The 19,697-nt window shown below is 28.8% G+C and overlaps 1 protein-coding gene across 8 annotated transcripts in view; it reads right to left on the bottom strand.

The window, feature by feature from the left end:
- Positions 1-14,122: 14,122 nt before the first annotated feature.
- LOC124429087 (unconventional myosin-Va) overlaps positions 14,123-19,697 on the bottom strand; it is a 123,963-nt gene continuing 118,388 nt past the window's right edge. For 7 of the 8 annotated variants that reach the window (XM_046973895.1, XM_046973896.1, XM_046973893.1 and 4 more), the window contains 8 exons: positions 19,348-19,625; positions 18,877-19,066; positions 18,602-18,773; positions 18,311-18,522; positions 17,702-17,964; positions 17,340-17,612; positions 16,941-17,040; positions 14,123-16,163 (listed from right to left, as the gene is read on the bottom strand). In XM_046973895.1, the coding sequence (XP_046829851.1) occupies positions 16,006-16,163; positions 16,941-17,040; positions 17,340-17,612; positions 17,702-17,964; positions 18,311-18,522; positions 18,602-18,773; positions 18,877-19,066; positions 19,348-19,625 (1,646 nt within the window). In that variant the 3' untranslated portion in view covers positions 14,123-16,005. The remainder of the gene's footprint in view (positions 16,164-16,940; positions 17,041-17,339; positions 17,613-17,701; positions 17,965-18,310; positions 18,523-18,601; positions 18,774-18,876; positions 19,067-19,347; positions 19,626-19,697) is intronic. The other variant, XM_046973899.1, reaches the window with a different exon arrangement.

The following is a 19,697-nucleotide window of genomic DNA, read 5'->3' as shown; positions in this document are numbered from 1 at the left end:
TATGTGCGACGATAAACATATTATTTTTTTTAATAAAATATGATAAAATATAACAATTAACATTTTTCTGTTTATTCTTATCCTTTCTTTTCTTTTCTTTTCAATTTTATTTTTTTTTATGGATTTACCCTTTATATCATTTATCCTGTATTTTTTAATTTCAATGAAATGCAAATACGATTGGCTGTAATAATTTTAAATCCTTATAAAATTATCTAAATCTCGTGATATATGAGATAAATCAATCTTACTTTTAAAAACTAAGCCTTTAAAGGAAAAAATAAAAAAAAAGAAATAATTTATTGTACAATATCGCGTAATTATTTCAGTATCATGGTTCAAATCGATATTATAGGATAATGAACGATAATTTTTCTTTCTCTCTATTTTTTCTTTTTTCTTGAAAGCAAATTCTCTCACAAAAAAAAAGGAAAATCATAATATACAATTTTGGCTACAATAATTGTTTTCATATAAAATCATTGTCAATTTTCATTCGGTCATATTTAAACATACTTATGTATTATGGATTATATGGAATAGTCTATATACATATATATGTATATATCGAATGAAGGAACGAAATAATAGAAGAAAGATATAAAGGATCGTCGAAGAATAGGAAAAGACAAGTCTTGATTCCTCGTGGAAGGAGAAAGTTCAAGAATTGTGTGTACGCGAAGTTCTCAAACATCTTGGGAGGATTTAAAGAGTTTACTTCTTCGTTGATCTCCTTTCACGTGGGTGGAAGGACGTCGAGACAAAAACTTTTTCTTCTTCAAGATAACGTGTTCCGTTTCAGTAAAACGATATTTATATGAGAACATTCGAGGCAGAACTTTTATCTTTTCAAAACGATAACATTTTCGGTTTCTCCTACCCATTCTATCTAAACTCTCCAGCTACCATTTTAAATCATATCAACCATTTGCCTTACTTTCAGATTTATTGTTGTACATATATACATATATATATATACACATATATATTTAGTGGAATTTTGTTTCTAACCTCGTATTAAAAATAAAAAATAAAAAAAATAAAAAAATAAAACATCTCAATATTATTATTATTATTATTGTTATTATTATTATTATCATTATTTTATAATGATATAATTATATTTCAATTGTAAAATCAATCCTATGAAATTAATAATCAAATTTTAATGAAATGATATTAATATATATTAAATTATAATTAAGTAATTTAATATAAATGTACAATTATTAAATTATGAAAAAATATGTATTTATTTTGCGTTTTCTTTTTTCTTTGTTTCCTTTTAAAGCAATAGACGTACAGAGTAAGATTAAAAAATTAGGTAATTTTTGTGTTAATAAGAATAAATACGATTATCTCTAGTAAATAGTTCGAACTTTGTTAATTAAATCAACTTTTTTTATTATTATCGAATTAAATAAATTTAAAATAAAACAAATTTCTTTTTATCGATTAACAAACTGTTTCTTTTTTGTTTATAAACAGTTTCATTTCTGATTTTTAATCTCGAGAAGAAAGAAGAAGAAAAGGAAAACCAAATAAATAATTACAAAGTGCGTAACAAGAAAAAATGAAGAAAAAAACATAAAAAGAAAAAAGAAAAAGATAGAAAAAGAGAAAAGAGACGAGACTAAGCCGGCACGTCTTCGTAGCTGTTTTATACGATTCGTATTTAATTAAAAACGCATTTAAATTTAAGATGCCAAGAGAAGATCGGTGTGCATTAGTAGCAAAAACGCCTCCTCTTGTGAGCGACTCTTCTTTTCCTTTCGTTGTGTACGCCCTTTCCCTTTACCTCCACCCGTTCTGCTCCTGTTTCTTCTCTTATTCTATCCATAATTATCAATTAAAACCCAGGAACCACTTTGACTGATAAGAAAAAGGAAGAAAAAAGAAAATCGATCATCGAAGTAGAGAAAAGTAAGAGATCGATTCAGTCGAGAGAAAAATCAGTCGTAATTCTTACAGTACAAGTGAGTCTGGTAATTAGTAACGAATTAATTAATTAATTATTTAATTAATTAACAAATGAAAACTAGATCGATGTAAAGGTGAAACTTCTCTATTTATTTTCTTTTCTTTCCTTTCTGTTTTTATTCCCTTTGTTTTTTCTTTTTTTCTTTTTTTTTATTTTTTATTTTCTTTCTCATTAATTTTATTCTGCGATACCTTAATAAATGATCGTCGAAAATATTATGATAATAGTATAATTATTATTATTATTATTAATATTATTATTATTATTACGATTACTATTATTATTATTATAATTATAATTATAACAATTACTATTATTATTATTGTTGTTGTTATTATTATTAGTTTATAATTTAATGTTATTGTAATTTTAATTTTATTCTGTAAATTAAAAGAAAAAGAAAAAAGAGAGAAGGGATACGTACACATAGGTGTGGTTCCTCTTTCGTCGAAAATTGTTATAGAAATATGCAAATGTGTGCGTGCTTATATGAAAAAAATAAAACGAATATGTATGTGTGCATATATGTATGTAAGAGTATGTATGTATATGCGTATGCATGTATGTGTGTGTACGTCTACGATATGAAATAAAATTTTGAGATTTAAGTAGACATATCAACGAAAAAATAATGAGAATAGAAAAAAAAGGAAAAAAAAAGGAAATAAGAAACGAGTGGGGAAAGAAGAGAAGCCACAACGTGTCATTATCGATACATACATATATCGTGCCCGTATGTCATCTTCCAGAATAGAAAATGAAAATAATAATAATAATAATAATAATAATAATAATAATAATAATAATAATAATAATAATAATAATAATAATAATAATAATAATAATAATAATAATAATAATTATAATTATAATTATAATAATAATAATAATAATAATAATAATAATAATAATGCTAATAATAATAACGCTAATAATAATAATACTAATAATAATAATACTAATAATAATAATAATAATCGTAATACAGAAAAAGAAAAAAAAAAGAGAAAAAAGATCTCTCTCGAGTTCAGATACGTCGATACTGAAGATGAAAAAAAAAACAATAAGATATGATCGAACGACGACCGTTTCGTACGGAAAAAAAATCGCTTTTACCGTTGATATGTAAATAGATCGTTTGCACGATGAATTATTAATAATAACGGGAATGAAAAGAAATGGGCAAAGAAGAAAGAAATATACAAAGAAAAAAAGAAGATGAAGACAAAATAAATAAATGGATTCATCGTGCGCGTTTCTTTCTTTTTTTTTTCGCCAGAAAAAATTTACGGGGGAGAAGAAAAAATAACAGGAGAAAAAAGGAACGTGAGAGTAAACAGAAAAAAAAGAAAAAAAAAGAAAATAAAAAATAGGTACGACGAATAATTTCGACGAACAACGTTGAGAATGTTGGACAACCTAGACGAGATAAATTTAAATGAATAAATAAGTGAATAAACGAACGAAAACAGGAATAATATAGGGGTGAAATAAAGTAAAGATAAAAAAAGAAAAAAAATGAAAAGGGAAAAAAATGAGAAAAAAAAAGAATAATAAATAAATAAATAAATAAATAAATAAAAACAAAAGAAAAGAAACGGAAATAAACGCAATGGTACACGTGAATAATATCTTATTAAAATACCGATAATAAATTGTCTGAAACAAGTCGTCGATAAGGATTCGGTTGAATGAACAATGCGCGCGCAATCTCTCTTGTATTTTTCTAATGATTTTCAAACGCCGAGGTAATTCCTAATGTCCGAGATAGCCTATCGGATATTTAAGTATTGCTAGTTATCGGCGTTATTTCCAGCAGTGTTCTATTTCGCTTTACTTTGACCTAGGTTTATCGGACATTAATATGTATCTATGAGTTACCAAATAAACGAGAACGGTTAGAGTTTCTTCGTGTTTCATTGTTATTTTTTATACCTGACCACACTTAAAACCTCTAAAATAAAAAAAATTAATTTCAATAATTTCGATACACCAACAATTCGCTTGATAATGAAAATAATTGCGATTTTTATAGGGATTATTTTTTTCAGGATTTTTTATGTTTTGTTTTTTCTTCTTCTTATTTCTTTTTTTTTCATACTGTATCATTATTTTAAGGAATATTAATTTGTCTAAAAAAAAAAAAAAAAACCTTTTTTAATTACATATACATTGTTATGTGTGCATTATATTTTTCTATTGTAAAATCTACCAGGAAATTGGAATTAAAGTGATATGTATTTATTCATTTTTCTTTTTCTTTTCTATGACCGAATTTTTATATTTAGCTTTATCTCGATTATTCCCAAAAAAAAAAAACAGAAGAGAAAGAACTTATTTATCCTTCAATTCATGAGATATCGAGAAAACAATTCGAAGCGGATTGTTAAGTTCTTAAAGTAAATAAAACGAATAAACAAAGAGATATCAGCTAGCTAGGATTTTACGCTGGAGAAAAAAAAAGAAAAAAAAGAAAAAAGGGAAAAGAGAAAGAAAATCTGAAAGAACTTCGGAAGTTCGTCATTTTTATCACCCTATGCCGATTATCTGTGGAAACTTCTCCGATTTGTCTATCGTATAGGCTAAGGATAAAAGAAAAAGAAGAAGCAGAAGAAGTAGAAATAAATCGTACGAATCTTACGACTTCTATAGCACGTGAATCACTAACGGTCAAAGTGCAAGGTAAGTAAACGAAACAAAATTTGAAGAGTTTTAAGTTTTTTTGATTTCTTTTATTTTTTGTTTCCTATCGCATATTTTTCGTTTTCCAAAAAATCGATGGAAACATTACGTGCATTGATAATTTGCACAAAAATAATGTATAAAATAACAAATAACAAATACATATATATACATATATATATATATATATATACACACACATATATATATACATGTATATATAGTACAAATATCATCATCATTATTATCGATAACTTTCTTCAATTAATGTTTATGGTAAACTCTATAAGGGAAACAAAAACGTGGGAAATATTTCTATTTTATTTGCCTGCTTTCACTTCGAATGCAATTTGTAATGAAAAAATAACATGCAATATGCCGAGACCAACTCGGTTTATTTCATTTTGATCGTTCGATGCATTACGCAAAAGAATCGAATGTTTTATCGATTGATCGTTCAACTTCTCTATTTTTTTCCTTTACTTATTTCTATTTCTGCTTTTATGTTTGTCTGTCTCTTTCTCTCTTCTCTCTCTCTCTTCCTACACAATACTATGTTTTATTTTAATATTACTTAACACTATTTCTAGTAACTTTACTTGATAATACATTTTCATAGTGAGTTTCCAGCTTTATAGGTGTATATAAACGTATACTTTATATATCTCTATTCCTATAAAAATATATTTTCGTTGACGCACACGTGCGTCTCTCCATTGTTCACGGTACTTTCTCTTAAGGATCATATAACACCATTGGAAATAGTTATCCTTGGGAACCTATTGACTATTGGCTAACAAAACGCATAGATAAAAAACACATGGCCACCTTTGTCTAGGCTTAGGCATTCTTAGTAAAGTATCTGGGTTTCGATAATATGTCAACTCAGCCAATAAATAAATAATAAAAGTAGAAGCCTAGGCTCAATAAGCTAAGGATTGTTTGTCACTTAGCCTTGAAATACCCATTGACACTCTATAATCTATAAGAGCACTAGAACAAAAGGGCACACATGGAATGTTTAAACATTCCAACAAATTATCCCCAACCAATAGGCATTTATTCTTTCCTTTTCCATAGATCAAATTCCGCCATTTACTAATCTCATTTAAGTTTACGTGGATAGTTCAAAATACACCAAAAGGCAGTCAAGTTATAGCTTTCGGACTTACAACATCTAAGGAGTTAAGTTACATCTTTCAGACTCACAACGTCTAAGCTCTCAATCCTCCTTCAGAATCAACCAGTACAATTAACTACACATCATACACGAGACACACAAACAATTGTTACTCATCTGATCAAATACACGGTGAGATTTACATAACGTGCATCATTTAATATCGCCCCTTTACTACTCCATTTCTCATGGGATCTTTTAAAAGAACGCGCGTTCTCCCATTAATTTGCGGGAACGCGGCGAGCGATATTTTGCTGACGGCCTACAACGGTGTCCTAGCCGCCTTTATTCATCGCGACCATTGGGTCTATAGCTCAGAAAACAAGGACGAGACGGAGGACATTTCCTCCGCGCGAATCGACTGTCATCGTTGGTCCGGTGCGAGAAGTGCATTTAAAAATGCTCTCGTCGACAATCAACGCTTTTTACGTAATCCACTTACTAAGTGCAATTGATCCTAAATGGCGATCCATGACATATAAATCTTAATGGGAACTGATGCGTACCAATCAACACCACTCAGCCAAGTATTTTGACATTAATGACGACAGGACCAAGTAAACCGAGCGGATCAAATAGTTTGGCAATGCGTGAAAGAATGGTACGCTTTGTTATGCATACGTTCATGCTATAAATTTAGAGGTGGTCTCCTCTAAATTTAAACGTATGTGCGTGTCCGCTGAGCGCTTGACCATATCCGACACCAGGTTTTCGTCATTGGAGGCCCACTGCCATAACTGGCAGAACCACTCTTTAACGTGATTTTGATTATTCCGTCTCTGATTTTGACGGTTTCTTCGTAAGTATAAGTGTCAGTAACCAAATCGTGTACGTAGAAATCAAGTTTAAGGGTTCCGGCGGCTTCGAGAGAGATTGCACCTTCGTCGTCAGCCAATTGCTGCAACGCACGAAGGGCCGAAAAAGACACCGATGAGGTGCCATACGTTACTGTATTCAACTCATACGTTTTAATGGGCAGAAAATGATTCTCATGCCAAATCATCTGGATGCAAAATAACCTAGCGGTACATTTTAGCAATATCTACTGTCAATATGTATGCATGCATACGGAACTCGAATTAGTATCGAGAAGAGATCGTCCTGAATGATCGGACCAACCATGAGGTTATCATTGAGCAAAGTACCTCTGGCGATACGAGCGGAAGCATCGTATACGACCCTAAGTTTCGTCGTAAGGCTAGGCTATTTCGTCACTCTGTGATGAGGTAGATAGTATCCTTCGTCAATATTGGCATGTGGGGCATCAGCCATGCGTCCTAAGTCGCGATATTTTTCCAATTTTATTTATTTCTTTTTTATGTATATATGTATAAAATTCTGTATAAAAATAAAAACAAAAATAAAAATATAAAAAGAAAATAAATAAATTTATATGGCAATAAAATTGTTTTCCCATTTTTTTTTTATTATTGTTATTTATATATCTTTCTATCTCTCTTTATTTCTACTTCAATTGTAATATTAAAAAAAGAATTTTATTTTTCTTTTTCTTTTTTTTTTCTAAATAAATCCACTTTTTCACAGATTTTATTCGCATCGAAAGAAAGTTGATCCGCGTAATTCGTATTTTCTCAATTGGATTTCATTAACCTCTCGTTGAACTTAACCGAACTCTTGAAATTCCCGCCCCTTTTTTTCCCTCTTTTCTTCGACCTATAGAACACATAGAGAATAGGTAAGTACTTTCATCGATATTGTAAGGGGTAATGTTCGAAAAAAAATTTTCACATCTCGCAATGTTCCCAAAGCTTCCTAATGAGCATCAACGAATTTTATTTCGCAAGAATGTGTGCGTGCGTACGTGCGTATGTATGAGAGAGAGAGAGAGAGAGAGAGAGAGAGAAAATTTATAGAAAGGTCAAGAGTTCATTGAAATTTAAATGGGTTGATTCAGTCGTTACCGATCGATCGAACTTTTCTTTTCAGCTATTATCGATATTTGATGTCGAGAGTATTAATCAACAAAAAGAAATTTTAAGAAACGAAGATATAAAAGAATGAATGTTTTATATTTGTGTGTATGGATGTATCGAGTTCGTACGTAAAGTAGTAAGAGACAAAAAACATTAGTGACTAAGTTCTATTCAATTGAATTAGTTTGAAAATTAAACAGTTATTATCAATATATCAGCAATAATAAAGTTATCAAATGAACAAAGAATGTATGTGTGTATGTATTTAACATTCAAATAACGTTGAGAATATTGATAATCATTAAACGTGAATGTTTTGTTATTAATATTATTTTCTTATTGCCATATTGTTTTCGAAATAAATTTTACCTATATGAAAAATCAGTAAAAATTGCATGACTTCTAAATATAGACATCTTATCTTGTATGTGAATATGTTTTCTGTTCACGAAACCATAAGAATTCTTACTGATAAAAATGGTATTTGCAAGCTACATTACCAACAAATATGAGGTTTTACTTATCTGTAGGTGAAATATATCATATTCATATAAATATTATAATAATCGAAAAGTTTCTTTATTTTATCTTAATAAAAACAAAAAATAATAATAAAGAAAGTTTTTAATTCAAATAATACTAATAAAATTTATCAAATACTATATAATCATTTAATATTAAAAGTTTAAAGAAATATTAAAGTTTGGAATATATTAAAATACCTCAAGATTTAGAAATATGTTATTCGAATGAATTTAAAAAAAAAGTAACATTTTTATTATTTTTCTAATGCAGAAAACTTCTTACGATTTTGCGTATGATCTAATAAATATTATAGTGAAATAAGAATAAATATTGTTTATAAAAGAAAAGAAAAATCGCATGAAGAAAAAAAATTAAACAAAAAAATAGAAGAAATAAAAAAAAAAATCAAGAAAGATTAAATCGACCAAACTCGAAAAATCCATCCTATCCTATAAAGCTCAATAGACACTTTTTCCCTAGAGAACAATTTACCACATTCTAACTCTGAACTCTACACGAGAGATACTAATTGTCAGGTCACATATATGTCTAACTGGTTTTTATTTACTTTTATTTATTTATTTTTTCTTTTCCTTTTTTGTTTTTTTTGTTTTTCTTCTTTTTTTTCTGTTTTTATTTTAGCAAAAATGGAAAAGGGTCCAGTGTGGTCAACTGAAAAATGATAGGTGAATCGATTGAAATGTAAATCATCGAGCAAACTGAGATTATTTCGATGTACACATTTGACTCGATTCGTTTCGATCGTTCCCGTTTACTCCCTCGGGAAACGTTCTAGTAAAACTAGGAAATATTTCTTCCTCGTAAAATCCTGCGCAAACAAAAATTTTATTTCGTTTATACCTTTTAACAAAAAATCTCGCATGTTTCTCATTCTCTCTCTCTCTCTCTCTCTCTCTCTCTCTCTCTCTCTGCTTTCTCTGTCTCTGCTCTCTCTGTCTCTGTCTCTCTTTGCCTCTCTCTGTCTCTCTCTCTCTCTCTTCCTTCGAAACTTGTTATGATTTTTTCTTTCTCTTTTTTATTTTTCATTTTTTTTTTTGAAAGTATTAAAATTCGAAATATCTCATGAGTAAACCATTTTTTTCGGAAACGTAACCTCCCAACACATTTTGTCTTTTCTCTTTTTTTTTTTTCTTTTTTTGATACACAGAATATACAGGAAAATTGATTTAAATAAAAAGAAACATACGACTCTAATCTGAAAAAAAATTCAATTACATTTTTCAAATGCGTCGTTGCATTTACGACAAAGGGAAAAAGAAAAAGGAAACAGAAAAAAAAGATGTCGAGAGAAAAATGAACATTTTTATACCATTCAATTTTCTCTTCTATAAATTTTTTCCGTCTACTACGAAACAAAATATATATGAACCGTCCCAATTTTATGATTCCACTTCGTATATAGGGTGACTCGTATAAAAATTTGCATACTATTTTTACCGACTGCCAATCTATCTGACAATAATGTCTTGAATTTGTGTCGTATGTAAAATAATAAAAATATTTCCAAAAAGAAAAGAATATTACTTCGGAATAGTATTCGGTTGAAAGAAAGAAAAAAGAAAAGATCTAAAGAAAGAAGAAAATGAAAAAGAATTAAAATGAAAGCAATTTTAATTAAATATTTCGATGGAGTTTCGATTTCTAACGATTCACCCTATAGGTCACTCTATAAGCATAAGATAGATATTTTTTAACATTTATTCATCATTTTTGCAAAATCACCAAATTTTGCAAAATATTTCTTTCGATTAAATCGTATATATTAAAAATAGAAAATATTTGATAGTATGCTCTCAAAAGTTCGTAGCTCGTAAGTAAAGGTAACTAGGAAAAGGCAGGCGACGAAGAGAAGAAATTTAATATACGTGACAACGTTCTCCCTCTCTCTCTCTCTCTCTCTCTCTCTCTCTATCCCCCTCTTTCCCTCTCTCTCTCATCCGATAGTTTCCTATCTTATAGTAGCAGTTCTAGTATACTAGTGTAGTGTAGCCGACACTCTCGTCTTGCTTTGTGGGTCGATGAATATCCTGAGCCATTATCGAATGAGATTTCATGAACCTTCAAGAAAGAGAGAGAGAGAGAAGAGAGAGTGAAGGAGGGCGGGAAAGAGAGAGTGGGAGAGACAGAAATACATATATATATATATATATATATATATATATATATATATATATATAAGACCGTTGTAAGATCCTTTGTTTGATCTTGAGACTACGATGACACTACCCAAGTTGTAGCGATGTTAGAAATTCGCGACAAGCTTCCAAGTTCCCTATCAAAGGCAGGATTGGATACGTCTATTCCCACCGGTTGTTGGCTACTAACGTTTACATGAGAAAATCGACCGACAAAAGATCGAGGAATTGTCTGATAAATAATTATTAAAATAAGTCGAATTTTTTAAAATATCATTGAAGAATATTGACTTTAAATATCATCCTAACTGATACAATTAATATATGTAAGAAATGGTACAATGAAATGCATTTATTTATTGTGATATATTAAAATAACTCGATTTTTCGATATTAATGTAACAAATGCATTTTCTTTCGAAAATAAGATAATTCAAGAATTATAAATGATCTCGATTCAATTAAATTTAATTTCATTAAGACATTTAAAGTTATTTATACTTTTCTTTTTTTCTTCCTTTTGATATATTTCGTTAATGTTGAATGGAGTTACAAAGTAGAGGAATATTTTTTTTTTTAAATCGAGCGTGCAATATTCGGAGCTTTAAAATCGTATTTCAAAATTCACATTCTCGCCTTAAGCGATAGGTAAACGGGATGAGAAATTGGAAAACGTCCAACTTTCTGACACGAGAATCAAAACAGTCGGCTACTCTACGGCACCCGTATACATCAGAGTCCATAGAATCTACGTACATGCAATATATTATGTATACATGTATATACATATATATATATATATATATATATATATATATATATATATATATTTATGTATTTTATAGTTAAAAAAATAATATGAAACATCGTTTGAAAAATATAAGTTTACAAGACTAATGATCAACTTAGAATTAATATTAATATAATATCTTTTTGAATTATTCTGAAAATGTTCAAAGTTTATGTATATAAATTCAAATAGAACATCTTGGATATTAGAGATATTTAAGTAATTAGATAATAGAAATTGATTATAAATTAAAAACCAATTGAATATCTTTTTATACTTTTATATTCGTCCTTTTTATTTCTTTTTTTCTTGAAAAAATATTTATATATATATATCTTAATTATCTACAAATATATATATATAAATATATTATTATATATATATATCTCTTTATATATAATATTTATTTATAGAGTGATATGAAATTTCTTACGATGATGTTACAATATGTCAACCAACCGATTAATTATTTAATATTGAATAACAATAAGAAGTTAATAAAAATGAAAAAAAAAAGAAAAATACAAATAATAATAATAATAATAATAATAATAATAATAATAATAATAGTAATAATAAGAAGAATAATAATAACAAGAATAATCTATAATATCGATCAATTATTTAATCTTAAAAGTAGTCCATATTTAGTTCCTAATTAGCCTAGACAAAATTCATGTTTCCAAACATTTCCTTTAAAGTTTAAACGAACAAACATGAAAATCCTACATCGGCAAAATTTATACGATGATTATAGAAGCTAATTAAAAAAAAAAGAAAATACAGAAAAGAATATCGATCGATCCTAAAAATGTTACCAACGAAACAAATAAACATTCCTGTTTTAATGGATTAATAATTGATAAAATTTGTTTATGCGTCCGATCTAAAAGAAAATATACAATGAACGAGAAATTCCTTTTAATCTTAAGAAATTCTTTGCTAAGTGGTATAAAGAAGCAAAGAAGGTTCCTTGTCTTGTCGTCAGCACGCTTTTCCAACTAAGGCCTCAACCATATAAAGTTATAACTTCCAACAATAAGTTGAGTTATTACGCGTTCCGGAATTCCCACGGTGACAGATAATGGTTATTCGAGAGAGAGAGAGAGAGAGAGAGAGAGAGAGAGAGAGAGAGAGAGAGAGAGAGAGAGAGAGAGAGAGATAGAGGAAGAGAAAGAGAAAAAGAGAAAAGGAAAGAGAATAAAGAAAGATGTAAGTAAAAGAATCTCACGTACACTTATACACATACACACGTATATAGATACTTACATAAATATAACTACAGTAAATATAGCTAGTACGAGAATATTCTCTTTCTCTAGAAGCAAATAATTTCATCGTTTCCGTTATTCTCCTTGGCTCCATTAAAGGATAAAAAGATATGTGAGAAGTATCTTATTTATTTTTCAAAGATCCAACCAAGATTCTTATCTTACGTCAAATACAATAACAAAGAAAGAAAGAGAATAGTATTACAGTTTTTTTTTCCTAATGGGATATCTTATTTTATAAATTCAAAGTGAAATAATAATGAAATCGTTAGTTAATATCAAACGTAAAAAGGAAAAATTCTATGAGATAACATATAAGTAAATATAATAATAATATTAATAATAATAATAATAACAATGAAACAATTTACATTGAAACATAAAATTAATGAATATAAAATAAAGTAAAATTAATAAATATAATAAAGAAATAAAAAATATATATACTATGTAATAACTCATAACTATTTTATTAGAGAAAAGTCCTATATAAAAGATTTTTAATATTTAGTTTTAAAATGCAAAAGAAAAAAAAAAAGGAAAAAGAAACAGTTAAAATATTAAATTAATAATAATATCAGATATGAGCAATCTATAAAATCAGATTAAAATAGTTAATGTAAAAGAAGGATCTTAAAAATATTAGAAAAATTCCGGAGGAATTAATAAAAAGTAAAAGAAGTATATTATTATTAAACACCGTCGATACAAAATTCTAACTTCGAATGAGCAATACGTTGCAGAATTTCATTTGAGCGATCAAAATAAAATTTCAAAAAATGTCTATTAAAATATATATTTACATAAAAATACAAAAAAAAAACTATCAGATATTAGTTAAATTGTAATTAAACTATCGAAAAATAATGTAAATGAAGGGACGTAAAGATAAATCTTTAAAAAAATTTAGAATTTAATAAAAACAAAACAAAATATTAAATATCATCTAAATATATTTGTGCATGCCTGTTATGTATGTATGTATTTATGTATGTATGTATGTGTGTGTAAAATTCTAACTTTAGATGAGCAATACGTTCGAGAAGCTCACTCCAATGATTAAACCAAACTTCGGGAGAGTCCAAAGTCAAACATTAGCGAGATGTTCATTCTCCGATGACTTCAGTAAAGATGGAAACACGAGTTTGAATCTTCTCATAGCCATCAACGTTCGTAAGCAACGTGAAAACGATTTCATGTCAAAGTTCTTCCTTTTGAATCGTCCGTCCGTATATATCATCGACAAAGACACGTGTATTCTCAAATGCCAATAGACATACATACCCAATTCAAAACACATTGACTAACCTTCCTTCCAAATTAATTATAAAACTAATGAAACTGATTAATACAATTCGATGATAATTTCATAATGTAATTTCTGCTGATCTGTGAATGATCAATAATTGAAATATAAATATATTTTATTAGGTTAGATCGATTTAATCTAATAAATTTAATGATAACTAATTTAATGATAATTTTAATTAATAGCTCGAATAAATGAATAAGTTTTATTTCATATTGATCATCACTTTTCTAGATTCATTGTAGGTGTCTATTCGATATATTTCATAATCAAAGACGATAATTATATTTTTCATTAATTTTTATTATCTCATTATAAGTAATTACAGAAACTACAAATACGTATATCCATCATTCGTAAATCATACGTAAATAACACAAACTGATCACAAATAATCTCTTTATAGTATGTACATACAATTTCTTCGTACGTAACTAACGGTATTATTCATTCTTAAAACTTTATTAGAATCTTTGATGAATCAGTGTATAAGCTAATATACAAAGCTAAGATTTCTTATTACTTAGATGCTAATATCGATAATAATAACTAAAAGTCGATTAAAGTCTAATCAAGTGGCACTAATCGTATGTAATATATTCTATAGTAATTCGAAAGAGGCCTTAATCAAATATGGTACATGTACAGCGCATAGTGATATATTATTACGATTGAATTTTCTTTCTTTCTTCTTTCTTTCTGTTTGTTTTTTTTTTCTTTTTTTTCCTTATTATCTTTTGTTTTTTTCTTTCTTCTATTTTCTTTATAGTTGTTGGCACTAAGAATTCAAGAATAGTCAGGAAGGAATACTGATGGCGAATGTGACTTAAAAATTACAATATATCGACGATATTCAAATTCGAACGAACGTAGATATATGTATATATGTGTATATATATATATATATATATATATATATATATATATACACACGATGTCCTGCATAACTCGAACACTTGAAATATCTTTATAACAGCTTATTTGATGATACGACAAAAATAAAGCAAAGGAAAAGAAATATCATATTATCATTTCAAGATCATCGATGTGTATTTTTTTTTCAATTGTTAGTATTCAAGATCGTAGTATCATAGTTCATTGCATTGGTTTGAACTTAGATTATTGCATAACGATCGTAAGAACATATGATTCCCTTCTAAAGAACCATCAATTATCTTGAAATTTCGAAAATCATTGTTTGAGGAATCAAAATTAACAAATTCATACACAATGCCGAATTAGATGGGACACCCTGTATAATAGGTATGTAATATTCTGATCATTTTTATAAATTTTTTTTATATATATATATATATATATATATATATATATATATATATATATATATAAAACGAAGCATTAGTAATTAAATTACTTAACGCAATTAAAAAATGTGCTATTAGAAAACACACGTATTAACAAACAGAGGCGTGTGTTTTGTGCACACAAACAAACATACGTACATACGTTTATGCATTTCTGTGCATTATACTGTGACATGCACTTATCTACATGGAAGACAAACGTGGTTTCGAGGCAATATAAAAGTATATTTATGTTACAATCTAATCAGTTACTTCTGTCTTAAACAAGCGATAAGCACTATTTCAAGGACTTTAAACTCGCTCAGTGAAATTAATTAGGCATTCATTGTCCCTCTTTCCGTATTCCCCACACCAACCTACTCCTTCTTACAATACGTGAGGATTTCAATACGATGTTACTTATTTTTTCTTTCCTTTCTTTTTTTTCTTTTTTTTTCTTTTCTTTTCTTTTCAATCACTTATTCGTACTAAATATCCGAATAATGTTATTAATAATTTTGGATAATAAATGAATAAAATAAACTAATAAAATTATAAATTTTCATCGAATTGGACATAGCTGATAAAACCTGATAAGAAATCTTAATTTATTTTCTCATTTAAGAAATGAGTTGTTCAAATATTAGATTTACCCACACACACACACATATATATATGTATATATATATGTGTACGTGTACAGCTCGGGGTTGAAAATCATAAATGTAATAAATTACTAAACACTTACTGTAGCAAGGTTTTATCTCCATACGAATTGTCCAAATATTAGTTTAGAAATATATATATATATATATATATATATATATATATATATATATAATTGGTGTTGAAAATTGTAAACGTAATAAATTATTATACGTTAATATTGCAAGGTTTAAGCTCCATGAATTGATAAGGCACGTGTAACGTAGTATTGTTGTGTTCTACTAAGAGATGTCCTCGCCTCGGAGATGCTCCAACGACTAAAACGGTTTCACCTTTCAATAACACTACCTCTCCTTCCCCTTCTTCTGAAATTTGTTTACAAATCGATAACAAAACAAAAAAAAAACATGAGTTCTTTATTCGTTTATATTTTTTTATTTTATATATCCCAAAATATGATAATCGACCTTTGAGAAGATGAAAGACATTGAAGTAATTTTCAGACGAACCTTAAATCTATGTAGAAAAAACATATCTCACATTAATCGTCGAATAATTAAACAATTAATTGAAAAGTTCGAAAAATCGATTTGCACTGCAGTAGTTCGGAATTAACGTCGTCCGTGTTTATGAAAGGATTTATGTGATTGAATATTCCCATGCTAAATGAAAATCATCTAACACTTTTAAGATAAGTAAGTTTGTTCGAACGAAGAGATTCGGGGAGCAGAGGTCACGAAATATCGGAAACCAGAGAACAAAGGAAGATATCCTGGCTCTCAAAGGATATACCAGTGAAGGAATAACCAACTAATGAGCTGTCGGTTGCTCGGAAGAGTCGACCGTAAATTCAAAGGCAACAACGAATCGTGTCCTTTGAGTGGATTTCGTGTGTTCCTCTCGTTATTCGATCATTCGATCAGTATGATCAGAGATAATATTGTGCAAAAGCACGTACAAGAGATTTAGATAGACTTAATGATTAAATAAAACTAAACAGTGAAAGAATAATGATAGTAGAAATAAATGACAGAGTAATATTGTTGTTTAAAAATTGTTTCATCTTTTGTCTCTCTCAATGATCGATTATGAGCATCGGAACACCCTGTATATATATATATATATTTTTTTTTTTTCCTTACCTGGGAAAGGCATCTTCATGATCCTTGTTTGTGGATATCCTAATTTCGTATTACCTGTTACGGTGTATGATCTACTCGGTGGTACCGGTGGTGGACGTTCCTTGATAAAATTGAAAAAATGAGATTGCATTATGTTAAATCAATTAAAAGATTTTTAAGAATAAGTTTTCTCAATCGGATTTTAAATCGTATGATCAACAAAAAAAAAAGAAAAATAAGTAGTATCGATAATTGTATCAACAAGATTGTATGAACGTCAAATTGAACGATACGAATTGTTTGTTTAGATAATATTCATTTTGTAATAATTCTAATTTAATTAATTATTCGTTTGTGAAAGAAGTATCGTATAAAGATATTGTTATCTTAAAACGTTATAATATTATTAATGATACGTACCAGATCAAGGCCAAATAGTGTACATGTTTGTTGAATCATTTTTTGATCTGCACATTTTTCCGAAGGATCTGGTGGTGGTGTTCCAGCGATTGGTTGTGGTCTAGGACGAGTACCAGTTCCGGTTCCTGTTCCTGTTGTAACATTTCTTTGAACAGTTCCCGTATTACCAGTTGTTGCTTGTTGTAATTTCTTTTGGCCAATAACCGTTGATACACATATCGTTGTTCTTCTTAATGGCCATCTCCTTCGAACTCTCCATCCCCTCCACGTAGCCTAAATCGATAAAATAAATCTTTTTGAAAATTGTGTCTGAAAAGTAGAAAAAAAAGCGAATAAAAAAAGAATGATTACGTTAACATTACCTGTATCACAGTGGCAGCTTTCCTTCTTGTCTCCGAACGCAAACATTCAAGTTGTTGACGAATGCCCTCGCTAAGGAAAATGTGTCTCTTTCCAAGTGCCCAACTCGTACTGGCCCCAAATTTATTTTTCAATTGTTGGGCATTTTGTAATATTAGTTTTGTATCCTCGACAGCTTGTTCCTCAGCTCGGCGTAATTGTTTGAAAGGTGCGATCAATCTATACCTAGCATTAAACGCCTTGAACCGCATCCTATGCGGGTAACCTGATCAATAAGAATGAGGATCACTCCTTAATTCTATTTATTCTTGTTTTTAAATCCCTAAAGATTCGATCCAAGATAGAAGGATGATGATACATCGATACATTGAATTATCGATTGATTTTCTTTCAAATGTGATTTTTATCATGTGAGATCATTGGCTATACAAATTGATATTTGAGAACATCGAAAGAATAAAATTGTAAAAATTTACGATATTAGAAAACAAGGAAAGTTTCTTTTGATACTACGGAAACTCCATAATTGAAACTTGTTTAATCATTAAATTAATAACGAAGTTATGTTATTACAGGATTAATAAACTAAGTTTTCGTGATAATCTACGTACCACCAGCCATTAAATTAACAGTCTCTAGAACCTGCAGGGAACGTATTTGCCTCATCGCAACACCTCGGTCCAAATGCATAGGAGTTTCAGTCCCATTGCTTCTGATGCATCTAACAAAATGTGGCCTGGCATGAACCAAAGTTCTTAACAGATTGTCTAACCTCGTGTGAAAGTCTTGCGTCAACGTTGAAATCGGTTCATCGCCGTTTAAACTGAACTCGGACATACATATACTTTAATATACATATACTTTTAAATAATTCAGACAATAACAAAAAACAATTGTCTTACAGATCCGTATGAGAAGTCGGTGATATCCTAAAGCTAACACCTCTTGGGACTGTGTCGTTTGCGTATAAAGCTTTCAATTCACTGCCAAATAAATGAGTAGCAAAACCAAAGCTGCAAGTGTGTTTATAAAAGACCGCCACCAAATCATCTGGCACGACATCCTTGTTTGTGTCTTTAAAAATACATTATATAATAATAATTTAATTAGAGCTATGAAAGTTTACGAATTGTATAAGAAAAAAAAAAAAAAAAAAAAAAACAATATTTTTTCTTACCCAAAAAATCTGATGCATCGTATGTAACTCTTCCAGCAAAGTGTTGAATACCGAAAGATCTACAATCTACTGGTCTAGGTTCGAATAGTCGAAGATTTTGTTTATGCTGAACTTTCACCTTAGCTACGTAACTCTCCGCAGTACCACGTATCGAACATTCGACGTCCAACATGCTGAGTAAACCGGTACGCTAAGAGCATCGATAAATTTATAAGAAAGAAAAAATTTTAGTAAATTTGAAAAATTTTAATATAATTAATCCATATAATGTCAATTGTAAATTTTCTATTGAACATCAGATATACAATCTAATTCTATTTTTATATCTAAAAACAACGATATAATTGTGATATTATTTAATTATTAATTAAATCAATTCTGCAGATCGATATTCGTTCAAAAAACATAATTAAGACTCACCTTAGAAATTATTAAGCGTAAAGATTTCTAATTTTAATATTCTGTACTTACCAAAGAAGAAATGAGATCGATACAAGGTACATTGTCAACATAATCCACCTCAACGTCACACCTTATACCTTCGTCACGGCAACTTTCAATGGAACTCTTAAAAATGTGTGTGTTATAAAAATGTTGCATAGTCTCTGCGCACAAATTTATACAGAGATGTTCCAATTGACTCGGTTTCGGATCTTCGAATCCGAACATATCTAAGATTCCTATAAAACCGTCTGTTGCATGTCTCACGGCATTGTTCAAAGCTGTCATGCTTCTTGAACCAGTACCGCCTGAGAATAATATGCATATGTACATTAAAAATTCATTATTCGAATAATAACATAATTTGATTAAATTTTATT

The sequence above is a fragment of the Vespa crabro genome, chromosome 14 (assembly GCF_910589235.1).
Source record: "Vespa crabro chromosome 14, iyVesCrab1.2, whole genome shotgun sequence".
NCBI classification, from domain to species: Eukaryota; Metazoa; Arthropoda; class Insecta; order Hymenoptera; family Vespidae; genus Vespa; species Vespa crabro.
The sequence above is the reverse complement of the archived record's forward strand: the minus strand, read 5'-3'. Positions and strand labels throughout refer to the sequence as shown.